Source organism: Anomaloglossus baeobatrachus, chromosome 1, assembly GCF_048569485.1.
Source record: "Anomaloglossus baeobatrachus isolate aAnoBae1 chromosome 1, aAnoBae1.hap1, whole genome shotgun sequence".
Lineage (NCBI taxonomy): Eukaryota > Metazoa > Chordata > Amphibia > Anura > Aromobatidae > Anomaloglossus > Anomaloglossus baeobatrachus.
The window spans coordinates 426,544,662-426,564,063 of record NC_134353.1 but is presented as its reverse complement, the minus strand read 5'-3'; the positions used below and the strand labels follow the sequence as shown (position 1 = coordinate 426,564,063).

General features: G+C 47.9%; 1 protein-coding gene across 1 annotated transcript in view; it reads left to right on the top strand.

The window, feature by feature from the left end:
* Window positions 1–19,402, top strand: part of SMIM24 (small integral membrane protein 24) — a 181,532-nt gene that overhangs the window by 102,593 nt on the left and 59,537 nt on the right. The window contains exon 3 of the mRNA XM_075337867.1: window positions 6,342–6,377. Coding sequence (XP_075193982.1) covers window positions 6,342–6,377 — 36 coding nt within the window. The remainder of the gene's footprint in view (window positions 1–6,341; window positions 6,378–19,402) is intronic.

Sequence of the window (19,402 nt, the reverse complement as noted above, 5' to 3'; positions counted from 1 at the left end):
AATAACAAAATTAAGATACCAGGAGGAGGTTAGGGCCCTGCTCGTAAGCTTACAGTCTATGAGGAAATAGGGTAGGCACAAAAGGTGAATGGGGGGGAGAAAAGCTTGTTATATATGGTCCAGCCATCGATTTAATAGGGGGTTCAAAAGCAGCTGCATGAACCCGTCATTGGCCAGAATTTATACAGGTTCAGGGGACAAGAATTGGAAGTACATTTTTGGGAAGGGCAGAAAGGGGCTAGATCAGGGCAGTGAGGTGATAGGCTAGTCTAAAGAAATGAGTTTTTTAGGGCCCGCTTAAAGGTGTGGATGTTGGGAATTAATCGGATTGCTCTTGGTAGTGTGTTTCCAGAGCATAGGCATAGTAATGTCCCCAGCCTTGTCCCCATCCTATAGTAATGTCCCCATCCTATAGTAATGTCCCCAGCCTTGTCCACATTGTATAGTAATGTCCCCAGCCTTGTCCTCATCCTATAGTCATGTGCCCACCTTATTTCCATTCTATAGTAATGTCCCCAGCCTTGTCCCCATCCTATAGTAATGTCCCCATCCTATAGTAATGTGGTGGCGACGGCTGAAAGGGGGCAGTGGCTATAACTTACCGATCGCTCTCCTCAGCTTCCACAGATGCCGGAGTGAAGCGGAGGAGAGTGGTGTCCGGCCCCAGATCCACAGTGATTGGAGAGATTTGTCACAAGGCTGGTCTCTTCAATCAGAGCTGGGGGCAGGTGAAACAGAGGTCACCCAGCTCCAGCCAATTTTCGGTGCTATAGCTTGCACTGATCATGGCTGGATTTCAATGTTTCAACCATTTTCAATGGTTAAAACATTAAAGTGGCTGTGATTGGCTGAGCGGCGTTCATCAGCCAATCACAGCCTCCGTAGGTCCGGGGAGGAGAAACCACTCCTCCTGAGGTCCCCTCCTCCCCGAATGTAAGGTATTTCCAAAGAGATCGCAGCAATTGAGTCGCCGGGGCTCTGGGGCCGCGATTCTGCCATGACGTACTGGGTACGTCATGGGTCCTTAAGTACCAGAAAGCCATGACGTACGTACGTCATAGGTCGCTAAGGGGTTAATGTGCCATTTTTCACATACACACACACACAAAAAAAACACACCATTCTTCTCACCTGTTCCACGTTCCCTCAGCTGCCTCATCTCTGCTTCTTGCTGTCTGCAGGCCCGGGCCTCTGGTGACTATCGCGGCCGGTGCAGGGGCCGCAGCCTCTGCCAGCGATTTATGTCAGATGATTGTTTTGCCTGCGCTGAGCGCGCAGAGTCAACTATCTGTGCTCACGTTTCCAATAGAAATGTAGCTGTCTGCCAATCAGAGGTAAGCAGCTGTGCTCAGGCAGTTTCCATTGGAGGAATAGTTGTGCACAGAGCTTCGGGAAAACATTCATCTGACATAAAGTGCAGACAGTGGCTGCGGGCGGCCTCTGCACCAGCCGCGATAGTGAACAGGGACACGGGCCTGGGGGCCGCACGAAGCAGCCTGAGCAGGCCGCGTGTTTGAGACCTCTGCTCTAACCGTTTCATGTGCCATCTAACAGGACTGTTGATGGAAAGGGTGCCAACACCATAATGGTAAAAATCTCAGGACATGAAACAAAACATACATGGTTGTATTGTCCTACTGTGCTGGTGGCATAAAACTGCCACCAATGTTAATTTTCAAAAGGAAAAGTATGCCAAAAGAACCTATCCCATGAGGAGTTGTGCGTGTTCATGAGAAAGGATAAATGGATGAGAAGGGAATGAGGGTGTGGGATGGCAAAGTGTGGTGTAAACATCCTGGAGGACGTCTAAAAAAATCTGCACTGTTAGTGCTTGATCAATTTAGAGCATAGATTAGCGAAACCACAAAAAAGTCTTTAACCACTTCACCCCCGGCCAATTTTCCGTTTTCATTGTTTTTTGCTCCCCTTCTTCCAGGAGCCGTAACTTTTTTTTTCATTAATTTTGCCATATGAGGGCCTTTGTTTTTGCGGGATGAGCTGTACTTTTAAATCAAACTATAAGTTTTACCATATAGTGCACTGGAAAACAGCAAAAAAAATTCCAAGTGCAGAAAAATTGCAAAAAAAAGTGAGAGTGCACAATTGTTTTTGGGATATTTTAGTCAACGTGTTCAATATATGGTAAAACTGATGTCTCAGGTTAGTACGAGTTGTAGGTATGAAAGGTATATACGTTTACTTTTATCTAAGAGGTTAAAAAAATTCAGAAGTTTGTCTCAAAAAAGTGGCACACCATTTCCGCAACCCGTAGCGTTCTCATTTTTTGGATCTATGTCTCAGTGATGGCTTATTTTTTGCGTCTCAAACTGATGTTTGTAATGGTACCAATTTTGCACAGATGCTACATTTTGATCATCTGTTATTGCATTTTGCGCAAAATTTAAGGCTACCAAAAACGTAATTTTGGCATTTGGAATTTTATTGCTGCTACGCCGTTTACTGATCAGATTAATTCATTTTATATTTTGATAGATCGAGCATTTCTGAACGTGGGGCAATACCAAATGTGTGTATATTTTTTTATTTTTTTTCACCCTTTAATTTTCAATGGGGCAAATGGGGGTGATTTGAACATTTAGGTTTTTTTAATTTTTTCATATTTTAAAACTTTTATATTTACTTTTTTTTACTTTACTAGTCCCCCTAGGAGATTATAATGATCAGCAGTCCTGATCACTCATTTATTTCCATTGATTACAGCTACCAGAAATACTCACCTGTTGTTACTGGCAGCAGTCGGCCAGGTGAAACGGGAAAGTGAATCATGATAGCAAGAGGAGTCATCACATGACCCTGTACTACCATGGCAACCATCAGCTCACAGTGATCACGCCACTGCACTGATAATGGAGCCGGGAAAGTGAAGATTACATATGTCAGCTGTTTAAATCAGCTGACGTGTACGGATCACCAGCAGATGCTCACAGCAAGCCGCAGGTGATTACAACTATATAGTTTAGGATGTACCGTTATGGTCCACAGTCGTTAAGGGGTTAAAGAAGTGAAGAACCATCTCACTGTACTTCCAGGGGGCTTAAAAGCAGCTGCAACCCCTCGACATTTCAATCAACAAACTGTTTAACCCCTTCAGCCCCCGGGCACTTTCCGTTTTTACGTTTTTGTTTTTTGCTCTCCTTCTTCCGAGAGGAGTAACTTTTTTATTTTTCCATCAATCTTGCCATATGAGAGCTTGTTTTTTGCAGGACAAGTTGTACTTTTAAATGAAACCATGAGTTTTACCATATAGTGTACTGGAAAATGGCAAAAAAATTCCAAGTGCGGAAAAATTGCAAAAAAAGTGTGATTGTACAATAGTTTTTGGGATATTTTATTCACTGTGTTCACTATATGGTAAAACTGAGGAATCTATGTGATGCCTCAGGTCGGTGCGAGTTTGTAGACACAAACATGTATAGGGTTACTTGTATCTAAGAGGTTAAAAAAAATTCACAAGCTTGTCCAAAAACATGGCGCACATTTTGCGTCATATTCCAAAACCGTAGCGTTCTCATTTTTCAGGATCTGAGGCTCAATGATGACTTATTTTTTGCGTCTCGACCTGACGTTTTTAACGGTACCATTTTTGCGCAGATGCCTACGTTTTGATCGCCTGTTATTGCATTTTGCGCAAAATTTGTGGCGACCAAAAAACGTAATTTTGGCGTTTGGAATTTTTTGCTGCTACGCCGTTTACTGATCAGATTCATTGATTTTATATTTGATAGATCGGGCATTTCTGAACGTGGCGATACCCAAATATGTGTATATTTTTTATTTTTTAACCCTTTAATTTTCAATGGGGTGAAAGGGGTTGATTTGAACTTTTAGGTTTTTTTATTTTTTTAATTTTTTAAAACTTTTTTTTTTACTTTTTTTTTTATTTTACTAGTCCCCCTAGGGGGCTATAGCGATCAGCAATCCGATCGCTCTGCACTATCTGCAGATCTCAGCTACAGAGCTGAGAACTGCAGATTTGCTGCTTCACTTTCAATGCCGGCTGTATTCCGGCATTGAGAGCAAGTGAGTCATGTTAAGCTACAGGCGTCATCACATGACCCTGTGCTACCATGGCAAGCGCCGAAAGTCACGTAATCATGTCACGTGACTTCCGGTGGGGGGCAGGGTAAGTCACTGTCATGGCGGCGCCCATATACATATCGCTGCCAGATTTTGGCAGCGAAATGTAAGGGGGTTAATGGCCGCGGGTGGAAGCGATTCCACCCGCGGCTAGCAGACACACATGTCAGCTGTTGATAACAGCTGATATGTGCGCGGATCGCGGCCGCCTGCTGGCGGCAGGGGGCAGGGCTTACCGGCACACGATCCATGACGTACCCAGTACGTCATAGGGTCGTTAAGGGGTTAAAGTGCGAGAAGAATGGAACAAATGGATGGCCGCTGGCAATCATAATCCTCACACCTTCTGGATGACTGAAGAGGCCTACTATCACTTAAGATTGTGAATGGAATGAAAGCATGGCAGTCAGTGAAGGATGAAATTGTTAGAAGGTCATTAAAAAAATGTGGAATTAGCAATGCTTTAGATGGCACCAAAGATGGTATCCTATATGATGACAGTGAAGAAAGTGACACCAGTAACTGTGAGCAACTGAGTTTCCTACCGGTGCATGCAGTAGTGATGAGGAATTCCTGGGTTCCCTGACAACCTGAGGATTAACGGAAACCTGTCAGGTGCAGTATGCACTCAGAACCACGAGTAGTTCTGGGTGCATAATACTAATCCCTGCCTAACTGTCCCAGCATCTAATAGCATACATAAATAGATCTTTAGAAAATGTATATTATGCTAATGAGGCCAGCGACTAGTCGCAAGGTTATTTCCCTTGACTAGTCAGCCCCCTTAGCATGTAAGCACACCCACAGTGGTGTGCTAACATGCTAATGAATACGCAGTGTCAGAGGCATGGTTAGGATCACCTCTGCTGCCACCGCTGGTTTTCAGCTAAGTAGCATGATCAGAACGTCCCCAGACTTCCGGGCATGCGCACTACACCAGTTTGAAGCCGGGACGTGTACACCCGACTTCATAGTGTGCATGGCTGGAAGTCCAGGACTTCTGATCATGCGCACTGAGCAAAATGCAGCATCTAGTTAGCTCATCCACAGGGGCGTGCTTACATGGTAAGGGGCACGACTAAGCAAAGGAACTAACACCCTTGTGACTAGTTGCTGGTCTCATTAGCATATGATAAAAGATCTTTAGAAATACTTTTTTTTAATGATTTTTTTATGTTTGCTTCTAGATGGAGGGATGGTTAGGCAGGGATTAGCAATATGCACCCAGAACTGCTCTTGGTTTTGGGTGCATATTGCACCTGGCTGGTTCCCTTTAAAGCTTCCACTCACATGTTATTCACAGTGGTGACATGGTTCATGTTAAGCCCGCTTTACACGCTACAATATATCTTAAGATGTGTCGGAGGGGGTCACGTCATAAGTGACGCACATCCAGCATCGTAAGTTATATTGTAGTCTGTGACAGGTACGTGCGATTGTGATTGAACGTTAAAACGTTCATCGCATGCACATCGTTCAATTCCTAAAAATTGAACGTCAGATTTGTTCCTCGTACCCGGGGTAGCACACATCGCAGTGTGTGACACCCCGGGAACGATGAACAGATCTCACCTGCGTCCTGCGGCTCCCGGCCAGCAATGCGGAAGGAAGGAGGTGGGCAGGATGTTTATGTCCAGCTCATCTCCGCCCCTCAGCTTCTATTGGCCGGCTGCCGCGTGACGTCAATGTGACGCCGAACGTCCCTCTCACTCCAGGAAGTGGACATTCGCCGCCCACATCGAGGTCGTATGGATGGGTAAGTACGTGTGACAGGGGTTAATAGTTTGTGTGGCACATTCAACAAATTGAACGTGCCGCACATACGATGGGGGCGGTTACGATCGCATACGATATCGTATGCGAAATCGTAACATGTAAAGCAGGCTTAACTTACAATGTTGCTGTTGATTCTACATTGTTAAAATATATATATTTTTTTTTTTATTAAATGTTTTAGCACTGTATTTGGCTCAAAATATTTTTTTTGTTCAAAGGCTCCATAAGTTTACATTTTAAGAGTGACTTCCTAGGGAAGATGGTGCTTGGTGACTATATTAACACACTTCTATTACATATATACTGTATTTACACAGGTTTAGGCAATAGAAAATTAATGGAAGTGCTTTTTAAATAACATAACAATGGGATATATAACATTCTTCATTAGTATGCATGTAATTAAGTTAGATAATAGTAACAGTTAATAGTTTAATCTAAACTTACATGCTTTCTTTTTCTTACAGAAAGAATATCGATGAGGAAGAAAACAAAAAAGAAAGGTAAAGTAAAATGGAGAAAATTATTGACTTTAGCACTTGATACTTATTTGATTATTGGAAGATTTTAAAGCCCGCTTTACACGCTGCAATATATCTTACAATGTGTCGGCGGGGTCACGTTGTAAGTGACGCACATCCGGCATCGTAAGGTACATTGCAGTGTGTGACAGGTACGTGCGATTGCGATTGAACAGTAAAACGTTCATCGCACGCACATCATTCATTTCTCTAGAACTGAACGTCAGATTGTTCATCGTACCCGGGGTACCACACATCGCAGTGTTTGACACCCCGGGAACGATGAACAGATCTTACCTGCGTCCTGTGGCTCCGGGCCAGCAATGCGGGAGGAAGGAGGTGGGCGGGATGTTTACGTCCCGCTCAGCTCCGCCCCTCTGCTTCTATTGGCCGGCTGCCGCGTGACGTCGCTGTGACGCCGAACATCCCTCCCACTCCAGGAAGTGGACGTTCGCCGCCCACAGCGAGGTCGTATGGACGGGTAAGTACGTGTGACGGGGGTTAATCGTTTGTGCGGTACATGAAACAAATTGAACGTGCCGCACATACGATGGGGGCGGTTACGATCGCATACGATATCGTATGCTGGATCGTAAGGTATAAAGCATGCTTTACATATAAATCCACACAATCTTAACTAGGAATGTTCTATCTACAACATATACCTTAGTGTATATAGCTTAATATTTAAAAACAGAACATCTCCCAGCATTTTCACAACATTGCTAATTCAGTAGTTTTACCTATTATAGAGAGGAATTATGTAATATAACATTCATTGAATATCTAATATATAAAGCTTAATGTGTGTGTGTGTATGTATGTATGTCCGGGATTGGTATCTGCACCGTCGCAGCTACGGCCACAAACTTTTGCACACTCACACGTCTGGACCCCGAGAGCGTCATAGGCTATGTTGTGAGGCGAAATTTTAACCTCGCGCGTTCCAATTTACCAATCAATTTTGCCCCTATCTATATAATGGGGAAAAGTGAACGAAAAATGTATCCGCATCGTCGCTTTTACAATCACGAAATTTTGCACAGACACCTCATGTGACCCAGGGAACGTCGTAGACTATGTTTTGACAGTAAAATTTAACCCTGCGCTTTACAGTTACTCTCCAAAAAACATGCCTCCATTAAAGTAAATGGAGCCTGGAACTACAGGTTATTAGTAGGAGCTGTGATTGGTTGCTATAGGAACAAAAGACATTCATAGTTTAAGAAGCTTATATGTAAGGTAATAAGATGTCGTTGGGGAGACGGCTAGAGAGAGACAGGGAAAGAGACAGAGATATAGAGACAGACAGGGAAAGAGACAGATAGAGACAAACAGTGAAAGAGACAAAGACAGACCTGGAAAAAGACAGACCTGGAAAGAGACAGACCTGGAAAGAGACAGACGGGGAAAGAGACAGACAGGCACATTACTTGGCCAATTTAGTTAAATCTATGTGGAATATCTGTGGTATTGAAATATATGTTGTGAAATGCTTCTATTAGCTTAGTTTTTGCCTTTTAATAATTACATTTCTATCTATTTGTTTTGTGGTTTTTGTGTGCAGAATACATTTTTGTTAATACATTCTATTTTGTTTACAGCAGTTATTAACCCGGGCGAAGCCGGGTAGTACAGCTAGTAATATATAAAGCTGAGTGTATGTGTGTATGTACAGTATGCGTGTGTATGTGTGAGTATGTCCGCTAAATGAATTTGCACCGACGTATTTACAATCACAAAATTTTGCACAGACACCACTTTTGATTCAGGGAACGTCATAGACTAGAGACACACAGAGACAGAGACACACAGAGAGACACAGAGATAGAGACACAGATATATACACAGAGACAGAGGCACACAAAGACAGACACAAAGAGACAAAGACACACACAGACACACAGAGATATATACAAAGAGACACAGAGACAGAGGCACACAGAGACACAGACACACAGAGACAGACATGCAAACAAACAGAGACAGAAACACACACAGACACTCAAAGACAGAGACACACACAGACACACACAGACACAGAGACACACAGAGAAAGAGACACAGAGATATACATAGAGACAGAGACATTCAGAGACAGAGACACACAGATACACAGAGACACAAAGACAGACACACACAAACACACAATATATGGAGAGAAGGTATGCACACCAGTGACTATGCAAGGGGAATACATGTTATAGCAGAAACTGCTGTGTGAATACTGGCCTGAAAAATACAATAGCTACATGCAAAAATGAAAAAATGAGAGTGGAATCTGCATTACTGCCATGAAATATGAATAAAGAGAAATTTAACTATTGAATTGATCAATGTAACAGAGCCCCAAAACCTCTTCACAGTATTCTCTTATTTTTGGGGTCCCTAGCTAATGTGTGTCCACTCATGCAGTTAAAAAACTTACCTTGTATGGGAAGCTGAGACCCAGGATATATATGTATAATGTGGACCGGCAAGGTATGGGTGGGGTCGGATTCACAAACAAAAGACTACTAACAAATAAAGAAATAACGTTTGGAACACCATTCTAAGTCTGAACTGGGTGCAAGAACCTAAAAAAACCTCACTATATGGAGAGAAGGTATGCACACCAGTGACTATGCAAGGGGAATATATGAAAAGCAGAAACTGCTGTGTGAATACTGGCCTTTTGGGGCTCTGTTGCATTGATCAATTCAATAGCTAAATTTCTCTTTATCCATATTTCATGGCAGTAATACAGATTCCACTCTAATTTTTTCATTTTTGCATGTAGCTATTGTATTTTTCAGGCCAGTATTCACACAGCAGTTTCCGCTATTGCATGTATTCCCCTTACATAGTCAATGGTGTGCATACCTTCTCTGCATATAGTGATGGTTTTTTAGGTTTTTGCACCCAGTTCCGACTTAGAATGGTGTTCCAAAGGATATTTCTTTATTATTTACACACAAACACACAGACAGAAACACACAGAGACAGAGACACACACAGAGGCACACAGAGACAGAGACACACACAGAGGCACACAGAGACTGAGACATACACAGACACCGAGATACACAGAGACACTGAGATACACAGAGATACACACGCAGACACACGGAGACAAAGACACACACAGACAGAAACACATAGAGAGACAGAGACACAGAGATATACACAGAGACAGACACACACAGAGACAGATACAGAGACAGAGACACACACATACAGACGCAAAGACAGGGACACAGACAGAGAGACAGATACACAGAGACAAAGACACACAGAGACACAGGCACACAGAGAGAGACACATACAGAGACAGAAACACACACACAGGCACAGAGACAGAGAAAGTGACAAAGACACACAGAGACAGACACAGACAAAGAGACAGACAGAGACATACACACAGACACACACAATGACAGAGACACACAGACACACACAGATATGCAGAGAGAGAGGCAGACAGAGAGGGAGACAGACAGAGAGGTACATAGACAGACAGAGAATGAGACAGGCAGACAAAGAGGGAGACAGACAGACAGAGAGGGAGACAGATAGACAGAGAGGGAGAGTGGGAGAGTGGTAGAGAGAGAAAGTGAAAGAGACACAGTTACTATCCTGGGCAACGCCAGGTACTACAGCTAGTCTAATATTTAAAGCTGAGTGTATTTATGTGTGTGTGTTTGTGTGTGTGTGTGTGTGTGTGTGTGTCTTCTAAAGTTATCTGCACCGGTGTATTTAAAATCACGAAATTTTGCACAGCCACCTCATTTGACACAGGAAACATCATAGACCATGTTTTGAGGGAAAAATGTAACCCCTGGGCTTTACAGTTATTCGCCAAAACACCTGCTTATTGTAAAGTCAGTGGATCTGGGAATGGATCTGTTATTATAAACTCCTATTATGGACAGAGAAAGAGAAGCACAAGAAGACCTCCACACACAAAAAGAGACTCAGACATAAGGAGACACACACACACAGAAAGAGACACATACACACACAGAAAGAGACACTCAGAAAGACACATACACAGAAAGAGACACACACACAGAAAGATACACACACAGAAGTAAACACATACAGGTAAAGACATATATACACAGAAAGAGAAAAATACACAGAAAGACACACACACACACACACACACACACAGAAAGACACCTACCAAAAGACACACTCAGAAAGAGACACACACAGAAAAAGACACACACACACACAGAAAGAGACACACACAGAAAGAGACACACACACACACACGGAAACTGGATGTTTGAGACAAAAAGAGACACACAGAGAAAGACACCCACCAAAAGACACACTCAGAAAGAGACACACAGAGAAAGAGACATGACGCATCTATAAGGGTTAGGCAGGTTAACAGGTTCTACACCCCCCATACCATATTTACTTAAATAAAGACGATAACTACGACTTTATTGCAAGGAATGGCCACAGCTTTTATTTAACCGTATATATGTATACCAAACTCGTGGCTCAACATGCCACCCATTGTTAAACATAACCTTTATACATATATACCCTTATAACCAAAAACCACCGATAGATCCATCCGAGAGGGAAACAACCATCCTTCTTAACCCCCCGGCCGTAAACCTCCAACCGGCCCAGAGGACCACCTCGGCCGTGACCAACCGGCCCAAGGTGAGGGGTAATAACGTTCCATCGTTAATTACCCCCACCCAGAACCTGCAGGACCTTCGCCTACAAGTTCCCATCCACTCCGAAGCCACTCCCCTTGAGCGACTTCGTACCAACAAACCGACTGTCGGTACTCCCAACCTCTCAGACGGACCTATCCCCCCGCTGTGACAACAAAACAAACATCTTTTTTTTTTTTTTTTTTTTTGACAAAAACCATCACCCCCTTTTGTTGTTCTTTTTCTCTTTTTTTTTTTTTTTATGTGTATATCACTCTCTTTTTTATTTTTTTTTTATCTCTTTTTTTTTTTTTTTTTTTTACAATAAGGGCGGGCGGGTGGGCACAAAGTTCAAGCGACGAAAGGGGAGGTAACACATTTTACATTCTCTTTATACCTCCAACTACGCCCCCACCCCTTCCTTGCTCTCCACCAATCCCCCCTCCAGTACCAACCACCAATCCCATGCCCCCATCTACCTCCCTCATCCCCAACCAAAACCTTTAACTCCTTACTACCCTGCACCCTCCCGATCGTCATGGGCCTGTTCACCCCTATGGGGCTCACTGCCCTTCTTGACGCATCTATAAGGGATAGGCAGGTTAACAGGTTCTACACCCCCCATACCATATTTACTTAAATAAAGACGATAACTACGACTTTATTGCAAGGCATGGCCACAGCTTTTATTTAACCGTATATATGTATACCAAACTCGTGGCTCAACATGCCACCCATTGTTAAACATAACCTTTATACATATATACCCTTATAACCAAAAACCACCGATAGATCCATCCGAGAGGGAAACAACCATCCTTCTTAACCCCCCGGCCGTAAACCTCCAACCGGCCCAGAGGACCACCTCGGCCGTGACCAACCGGCCCAAGGTGAGGGGTAATAATGTTCCATCGTTAATTACCCCCACCCAGAACCTGCAGGACCTTCGCCTACAAGTTCCCATCCACTCCGAAGCCACTCCCCTTGAGTGACTTTGTACCAACAAACCGACTGTCGGTACTCCCAACCTCTCAGACGGACCTATCCCCCCGCCACAGACCGGCCAAGTGACACCCTTACTTGGCCCGTGCCCCCCACACCCCAAGTGCTTGCTCCAGGCCATCCCTCAAACCCAGCATCCATAAATCCAGACCCACATCGGTCAAGTGAACCCCATCTCCCCTTAGGTACTGTTCCGTGGACTCCTCCAATTCTCTATGCCGCACCACCAACCCACCATTCCGTGCCACAAACCTGCCAATTGCCCGGTTCAGCTTGCTCCGAGCCCTATTAATACGGTCCACTGACCTACCAAAACGCCACTGCGTCCGAGCTATGATGTCCGACCAAACAATCACAATGCCCGGGAACGCCCTCCACAAATGTAACAAGTCCAACTTTATGTCCCTTTTCAATTCCCTTGCCGACCTTACTCCCAAATCATTCCCACCCACGTGTAAAATTAACACATCCGGGTCACGATCCATACGGCTATAATAAGCCACCTCTGGGCGCACCCTACCCCAGGTCATGCCCCGGATTCCCAGCCACTTTACTCGGGCCTCCGTCACCGACACTCCAAGCTGCCGACCATCGCGACACACATCCGCCCGCAACGCTCCCCAATACACGTAGGAGTGCCCGAGGATCCACACAAGGCATGGCCCTACAAAATATAAACACCACGAATAAAACAGCAACAGCCAAGAAAATGTCACATACCATTATCAAAACGCAAAACAGGAATTCCCCACCCCCGAATCATCATCTGACCAAATGAGGCCTAATGTACAAGCGAAACCTGGAAGACTCCCACCTCCCAATCCGCCGGATACAATCCTCACTCAAACCCCACCTAGCGGCTTCCGTTGCCGCCCCAATCCGGAAGGAGTGAGACCCGTACTCACTTGGCTCCTCCCCCACCCGTGCTAAGGCCGCCTTCAGCACCGCAATGAATTGGTAACGCGACAAGGCCAATCCGTCCGCATGCCGCAGGAAAACGCCAGGGTAACCTCCGCGCACCTTTAAAAACTCCGAAACCTTTACCACCGGGCACAGTTGGTGTCCCGGTAACGCAAACAACACCACTAAGCGCCCCCGCCCCCTCTGATCCGTCTTCGAAAAACGAAGCCGACATTCCACTCTATTCTCCCCCAGCATTACATCCTCCATCATCAAACCACCCATTGCTTGCTTAGTCGGGCTGACCAATTCACCAATGCGAAAGGCACCAAAAAACGCCAATACAAAAGCTACCGAAAACAACACCCTCTCAAAAGGAGACGAACACAATTCCCCCAAACATCCCACTAAGCGCCCCAACAAAGGCAATGACACCGGCCGCCTCATGTCACGCGACTGGGCCCCTTTCCGAAAACCCTTCATTGCCTGCCGCACCAGAAAATCCTTAGTCGCGTCCCGGACCCCTTGCATCTGAAACAAGAAGGCCAATGCCGCCAACTTGCCACCCATCACCGAAACGGACCGCCCTGCCGAAAAATCCCCACTAATTAACATCAGGACCCCCAACACTCGGCCTTTGTAACCCGACTCCATAAAGTCCCTTCTTTCCAACTCTGCCCATTCCTTCCACACCGCCTGATATCGGCACCAAGTAGCCTCAGACACCGATCTCCTAATCCCCTCAAAAGCTACACCGATGCCAGGTCCCACAGCCCGTCCGGGCAAGGTTCTCCATCCGCGTCCGCTCCCGGCACCAGCTTCCTGAACCTGCAAAACTGAAACCGTGATAGAGCGTCAGCCACCTCATTTCGAATCCCTGGCACGTGCCGAGCCACCACACAAATGTTCAACTCCAAACAACGCAACACCAAGTGCCGTAAATACCCCACAACCGGCGGGGATTTTGCCGACAGCGCATTGATGGAATGCACCACCGCCATGTTGTCACAGTGCATGCAAACCCTTCTTCCGGAAAAAACGGGGCCCCATAACTCCACTGCTACAATGATGGGAAACAATTCCAGCAGCGCCAAATTCTTCACCAGACCTGCTTCCACCCAAAGCTTTGGCCATTTTCCAACACACCAGTGCGTCTGAAAAATTGCCCCAAAACCTGTCGCTCCAGCCGCATCAGTATACAACTCCAACTGGCTATTGGACAAAGCCTTGCTCATCCAAAGGGTCCGACCGTTGTACCGGTCCAAGAACTTCTCCCAAACCAACAAATCCCCCTTCATCACTTTTGTCACTCTGACAAAGTGATTCGGAGCTCTTACCCCCGCGGTTGCACTTGCTAGCCTCCTATTAAATATCCGCCCCATCGGCATAATGCGACAAGCGAAATTCAATTTCCCGAGCACTGACTGCAAATCCCGCAACCGCACCTTCTTGGCCTGATACAAAGACCGCACCGACGCCTTCAAATCCAGAAGCTTCCCCTCAGGCAATCGGCATTCCATTGCCAGTGTATCAATTTCAATACCTAAAAAACATAGAGCCGTCACCGGCCCTTCCGTTTTTTCTTTTGCCAACGGAATACCCAGGCTCCGCGCAATCCGCTCTAACGTAAACAACAACAAGGAGCAAACCGAAGAGCCCGCCGGACCCACGCAAAAGAAGTCATCCAAATAGTGAATCACTGAATGGACCCCTGCCACATCTTTGACTACCCATTCCACAAAGGTACTAAATGCCTCAAAATGAGCACACGAAATGGAACAGCCCATCGGCAGGCAGCGATCCACATAGTATTCCCCATCCCACATACACCCTAAGAGATGAAGACTCTCTGGATGCACCGGAAGTAAACGAAAAGCTGCTTCCACATCCGCCTTTGCCATCAGGGCCCCCCGCCCAGCAGCCCTTACCAGCTCCAATGCCTTATCAAAGGATACATAAGAAACTGCCGACAACTCTGGTGATATCCCATCATTCACCGACAATCCCGCCGGATAAGATAAATGATGGATGAGCCGAAATTTGTTCGGCTCCTTTTTAGGCACCACCCCAAGGGGGGAAATCCTTAAATTGGAGAATGGCGGGTCCTGGAATGGACCCGCCATCCTCCCCAACTCCACCTCCTTTTGCAGCTTTTCCTTCACCACCGACGGATGTTCTTTTGCGGACCTCAAATTCCCCGGGCGAAACACCGGCGCCTCAGATTCAAACGGAATCCGAAAACCTTCCGTAAAACCACGTGCCAACAATTCCGCCGCTCTAACATCCGGGTACCTATTTAGATAGGGAAGCATCGCCTCTACCCTCACTGGCGTCCTCCCTTTTTCCAGACCCCTCCCCCGCCTTTCCTTTTCCTTTCTTAAAGCACCTGGCTAGGGAGTGAAAACCTCCACATCCGGAACACTCATGTTTGAAACGACATGAGGCCCCGAACTTACACTGGCCCTCGTTATATTGCCAACAAGCCCCCTTTTTCTGTCCAGCCGGGGACCCGCCGCTCGCACCCGGGCTCCCGGCACCACCTCGAAAGGGCTGAGCCGGAGCCGTCATTAGCCGCATCCACAAAGAAATATCTTTGTGTCCCCACTGAACACCAGGCCGCAGAGCCTTCCGTTGCCGGAACTGCTCGTCATATCTTAACCACCCTAATCCGCCGTATACTCTATACGCCTCCCCTATCGCGTCCATATAACCAAATAGGGCGGAACAATGCTCCAGCTCCTTTTCCCCAATCACGCTGGCCAAGATCGCAAAGGCCTGCAGCCAATTGGTAAACGTCCTCGGGATCAACCTATACCTCCGTTTTTCCTCATCCTCCTTCTCCTTTTTTGTATCACTGGGCTTCACCTTATCCAAATTAAACTTCTCCAAGGGAAGCAGGGAAAAAATTTCCACATACTCCCCTTTCCAAATCTTGTCCCTCACTTCCTTTTTTAAATGAACCCCTAACTGACCTTCAAAACACACATAAATTTCACTCCGCGCCCTATCATCCAACCGCACAACCTCATCCTCTTTCTCTTTTTCCTTTTCCACCTCCTTACTCGCACCCACGTCAGCCGCCCCACCAGCCGCCTGTCCCGCACCTACCGCCGCGGTAGTGTCCCGCGCCGCAACCTCACGCACCGGCGCCTCTGTCTGCACCCCCTCCGAGGGGCCAACCCACGCCCCCACCGGAGCCCCAGGCCCAATCCGACTACCCCGTTCCGCCGACAACCCCTGCAACACCCCCAAAAGCTGCCCCCAAAACTCCGGGCCCGGTAGACCAGATTGACCGACCGCACTCGCCCCTTGCGTAACGCTTCCCGCGGAGGAACCCCCTCCCCCGCCCGCACTACCCACAGCATTAAACATTTCTGTAGTTCGCTCACCAGGCTGCCGTTGCACCGACGTCGGCACAGCCGTGCCCCGATCATCCTGCTGTCGTTCCGTCCGACCTGTCGCTGCCATCGACTCTTCATCCCCTCCGGAGTCCGAACTGCCGCTGCAGGCCACAGGGGGGACCAGCGAGGGGACAGCCCGCACCTGGCGGCCGTCGACCCCCACGGTCACCGCACCCCGCTCCTCCGGGCGCCTCCTGCTGGACCTCAGTCTCTTGGCACGACGTGGCGCCGTACCGCCGTCCATCCCTGCTGGCCTCCGGTATCCTTGCTGCGCCGCTGCTGCGTCCTCCCTGCTCATTGGGCTCCCTCCCTGCCGACTGCGGGACCGCCGTCCCGCCTCTGACAAACGCCGGGAACCCCCCCCAGCACGATCCTCGCCGGAGGGGACCGTAATCCGGGACCGCACCATGCCCGCCGGGCCACCGCACTCTTCTCCCGCTCGTCTCTGCCCGCCGCCGCACTCCACCTCCACTACCCGTCCTGAGTCGCTCCCCTGCCGTCTGCAGGGAGTCTCCACCGCCAATCCGATACGCTGGGCTCCACCCCCGGCCCGCACATCACCGGGGGTTGCCGCTACTCCGCTCCGGGACCTTGCAGGCCGCGGACCGGAAGTAGGCCTCGCCGAAGCTCCGCCCACCTCCGACCCGCGGGATCTCCGGCGAGGATTCCTCCCGGCAGCCGGCAGCTCCACTACAGCAGACGCGGGGCTCCCTCGTGCCGGAGGGTCCCCGAAGGGGCTCCTTGATCTCCTCCTCCCCCCTCCGCCGGGGGAGTAGCGCACCGGCGGCCGTGACCGCCGAGGACGTAGAACAGGCCCGGGCGCAGGAGCAGCAGGAATCACCGCTCCAGCACCGCAGACCGCCGCCAGCTGATCCCGCAGTACATCCGCACCCAGGACCTCAGCAGCCCCACGCACTAAATCCATTAACGCAGCCAGGTCACCCATCGCAGTGGGCTGCAGCACAGACGTCCTGGGGCACAAAGTTCAAGCGACGAAAGGGGAGGTAACACATTTTACATTCTCTTTATACCTCCAACTACGCCCCCACCCCTTCCTTGCTCTCCACCAATCCCCCCTCCAGTACCAACCACCAATCCCATGCCCCCATCTACCTCCCTCATCCCCAACCAAAACCTTTAACTCCTTACTATCCTGCACCCTCCCGATCCTCATGGGCCTGTTCACCCCTATGGGGCTCACTGCCCTTCTCACAGAGAAAGAGACACAGAGAAAGAGACACATACACAGAAAGAGACACATACACAGAAAGAGACAAACACCAAAAGACAGGCACACAGAAAGAGACACACACAAAAAGAGACACACACAAAAAGAGACACACAGAAAGAGACACACATGGAAACTGGATGTTTGAGGTAAAATATTGGCTGTTTTGACAATTACCCTGGATATTTATCAGGTGGCCTATGGCAACCAGTCACAGGTGTGCTTCTATTTTGTTACAGATCAAGGAGTTCTGATTGGTTGCTATAGGCAATGAAAGACATTCTGAAGGACATTCAAACAGCTTATGTGTGAATTAATCTGATTTTGGTAGTGAGTGACGCTTAGATAATGCTGTTGTAGAGGCTGATGTAAGTCACATGATCTTACTGTATACTAATTGTTTGGTGTTTTATGACGCAATATATTGGCTGTTTTGACAGTTAGCCTGGATATTTATTAGGTGCCCTAGAGCAACCTAGAGGTCTAGAGGTCAAGGAACTCTGATTCGTTTGCTATAGACAATGAAGGACATTCTTAGTATAAATATATCAAAAAGACTGACCTGCACATCCAACAGGTGTGAACAGGTGCCAGCTGAAAACATGTTATAGCTACAGCAATACATACAGCTGCACTCTGAAATGCTAACATTGAATAAGGGAACTCTAATATTGCATTACTGATAAAGGAATATGTCGCGGGCGGAGAAGGAGACGGTGCACTCTCCCACTGCTCGGGTCCGGCCGCGGCTGCTGCGGCTGCTCAGTGGTGGCTCGAGCGGTGGGCCGGATCCCGGGGACTCGAGCGGCGCTCCTCGCCCATGAGTGAAAAGGGTGGGGATTGATTGTGGAGGTTTGAGATTGTCCGTGACGCCACCCACGGTTGTGGTGAAGTCGGTGACACCACCGCCCGTCCACGGTCCTTACGGTTAGCTCCAATAGGCCACTCCTGCAGACGGTCACCACCGTCTGCCAACCTTGCTGATCCGTCCGGGCCACATACCCGTACCAACCTCAGTCTGCTCTACTACCACTTTCCTTCCTTCCACTTTCCACTCTCAAACTGATCTCTTCTCTTTTCCCGCCTCCAGGACTGTGTACTCCTCGGTGGGCGGGGCCAACCACCTGGCCCACCCCCCTGGTGTGGACATCAGCCCCTGGAGGAAGGCAACAAGGGTTTTTGTCTGACTTCGGTGTGCCTGACCGGGAGTGTGGGTTGTGTAGGTGTTGTTCTCTGTGGCCCCTGGCTTGTCCAGGGCGCCATATTCCCCCTTAGTAAAATGCAGACCGTCCGCGGGCTGCCCGTCCATCACCGGTTTTATTTTCACAAACTGGAAAAGATAAAATGGTAACATATTACTTAAACGTTGCAAACGGTAACGGCTTCCGCTCTCTCCCACCAAAGTAACCTGGCCCTGATGCTGCCCCTAAGCAAACAGGCAGCACCCCTTGACCCCAGTCCAGCACAAGTTACCCGAGCGGGTTCTGTCCTTTTCAGGGGACCCACGTCCATGGGGAACCCTTTGAAACCCCCAGAGGATCGCCACCAGTTCCGGTGGTGGCTGGGCCCCAGCCTGCTCCACTGCGGGCCCTTCCTCCAATCTGCCTCTCCGGAGGTGGCAACCGTGAAAGCCACAAACATAATTATTTACAAGCCACAAGTTCGTGGTTGCCTTGCTAGTTCTCAGGCTTGTCCATAAGGAGTCCCTTACGCAAAACTTGAAAACAGTCCCCACGGGGACAACGGTGCTGGCAACGACCGGTCTCAATCAGGCTGACAATCAGGTAAATCTTCGGTTAATCATTCACTTATCATTCT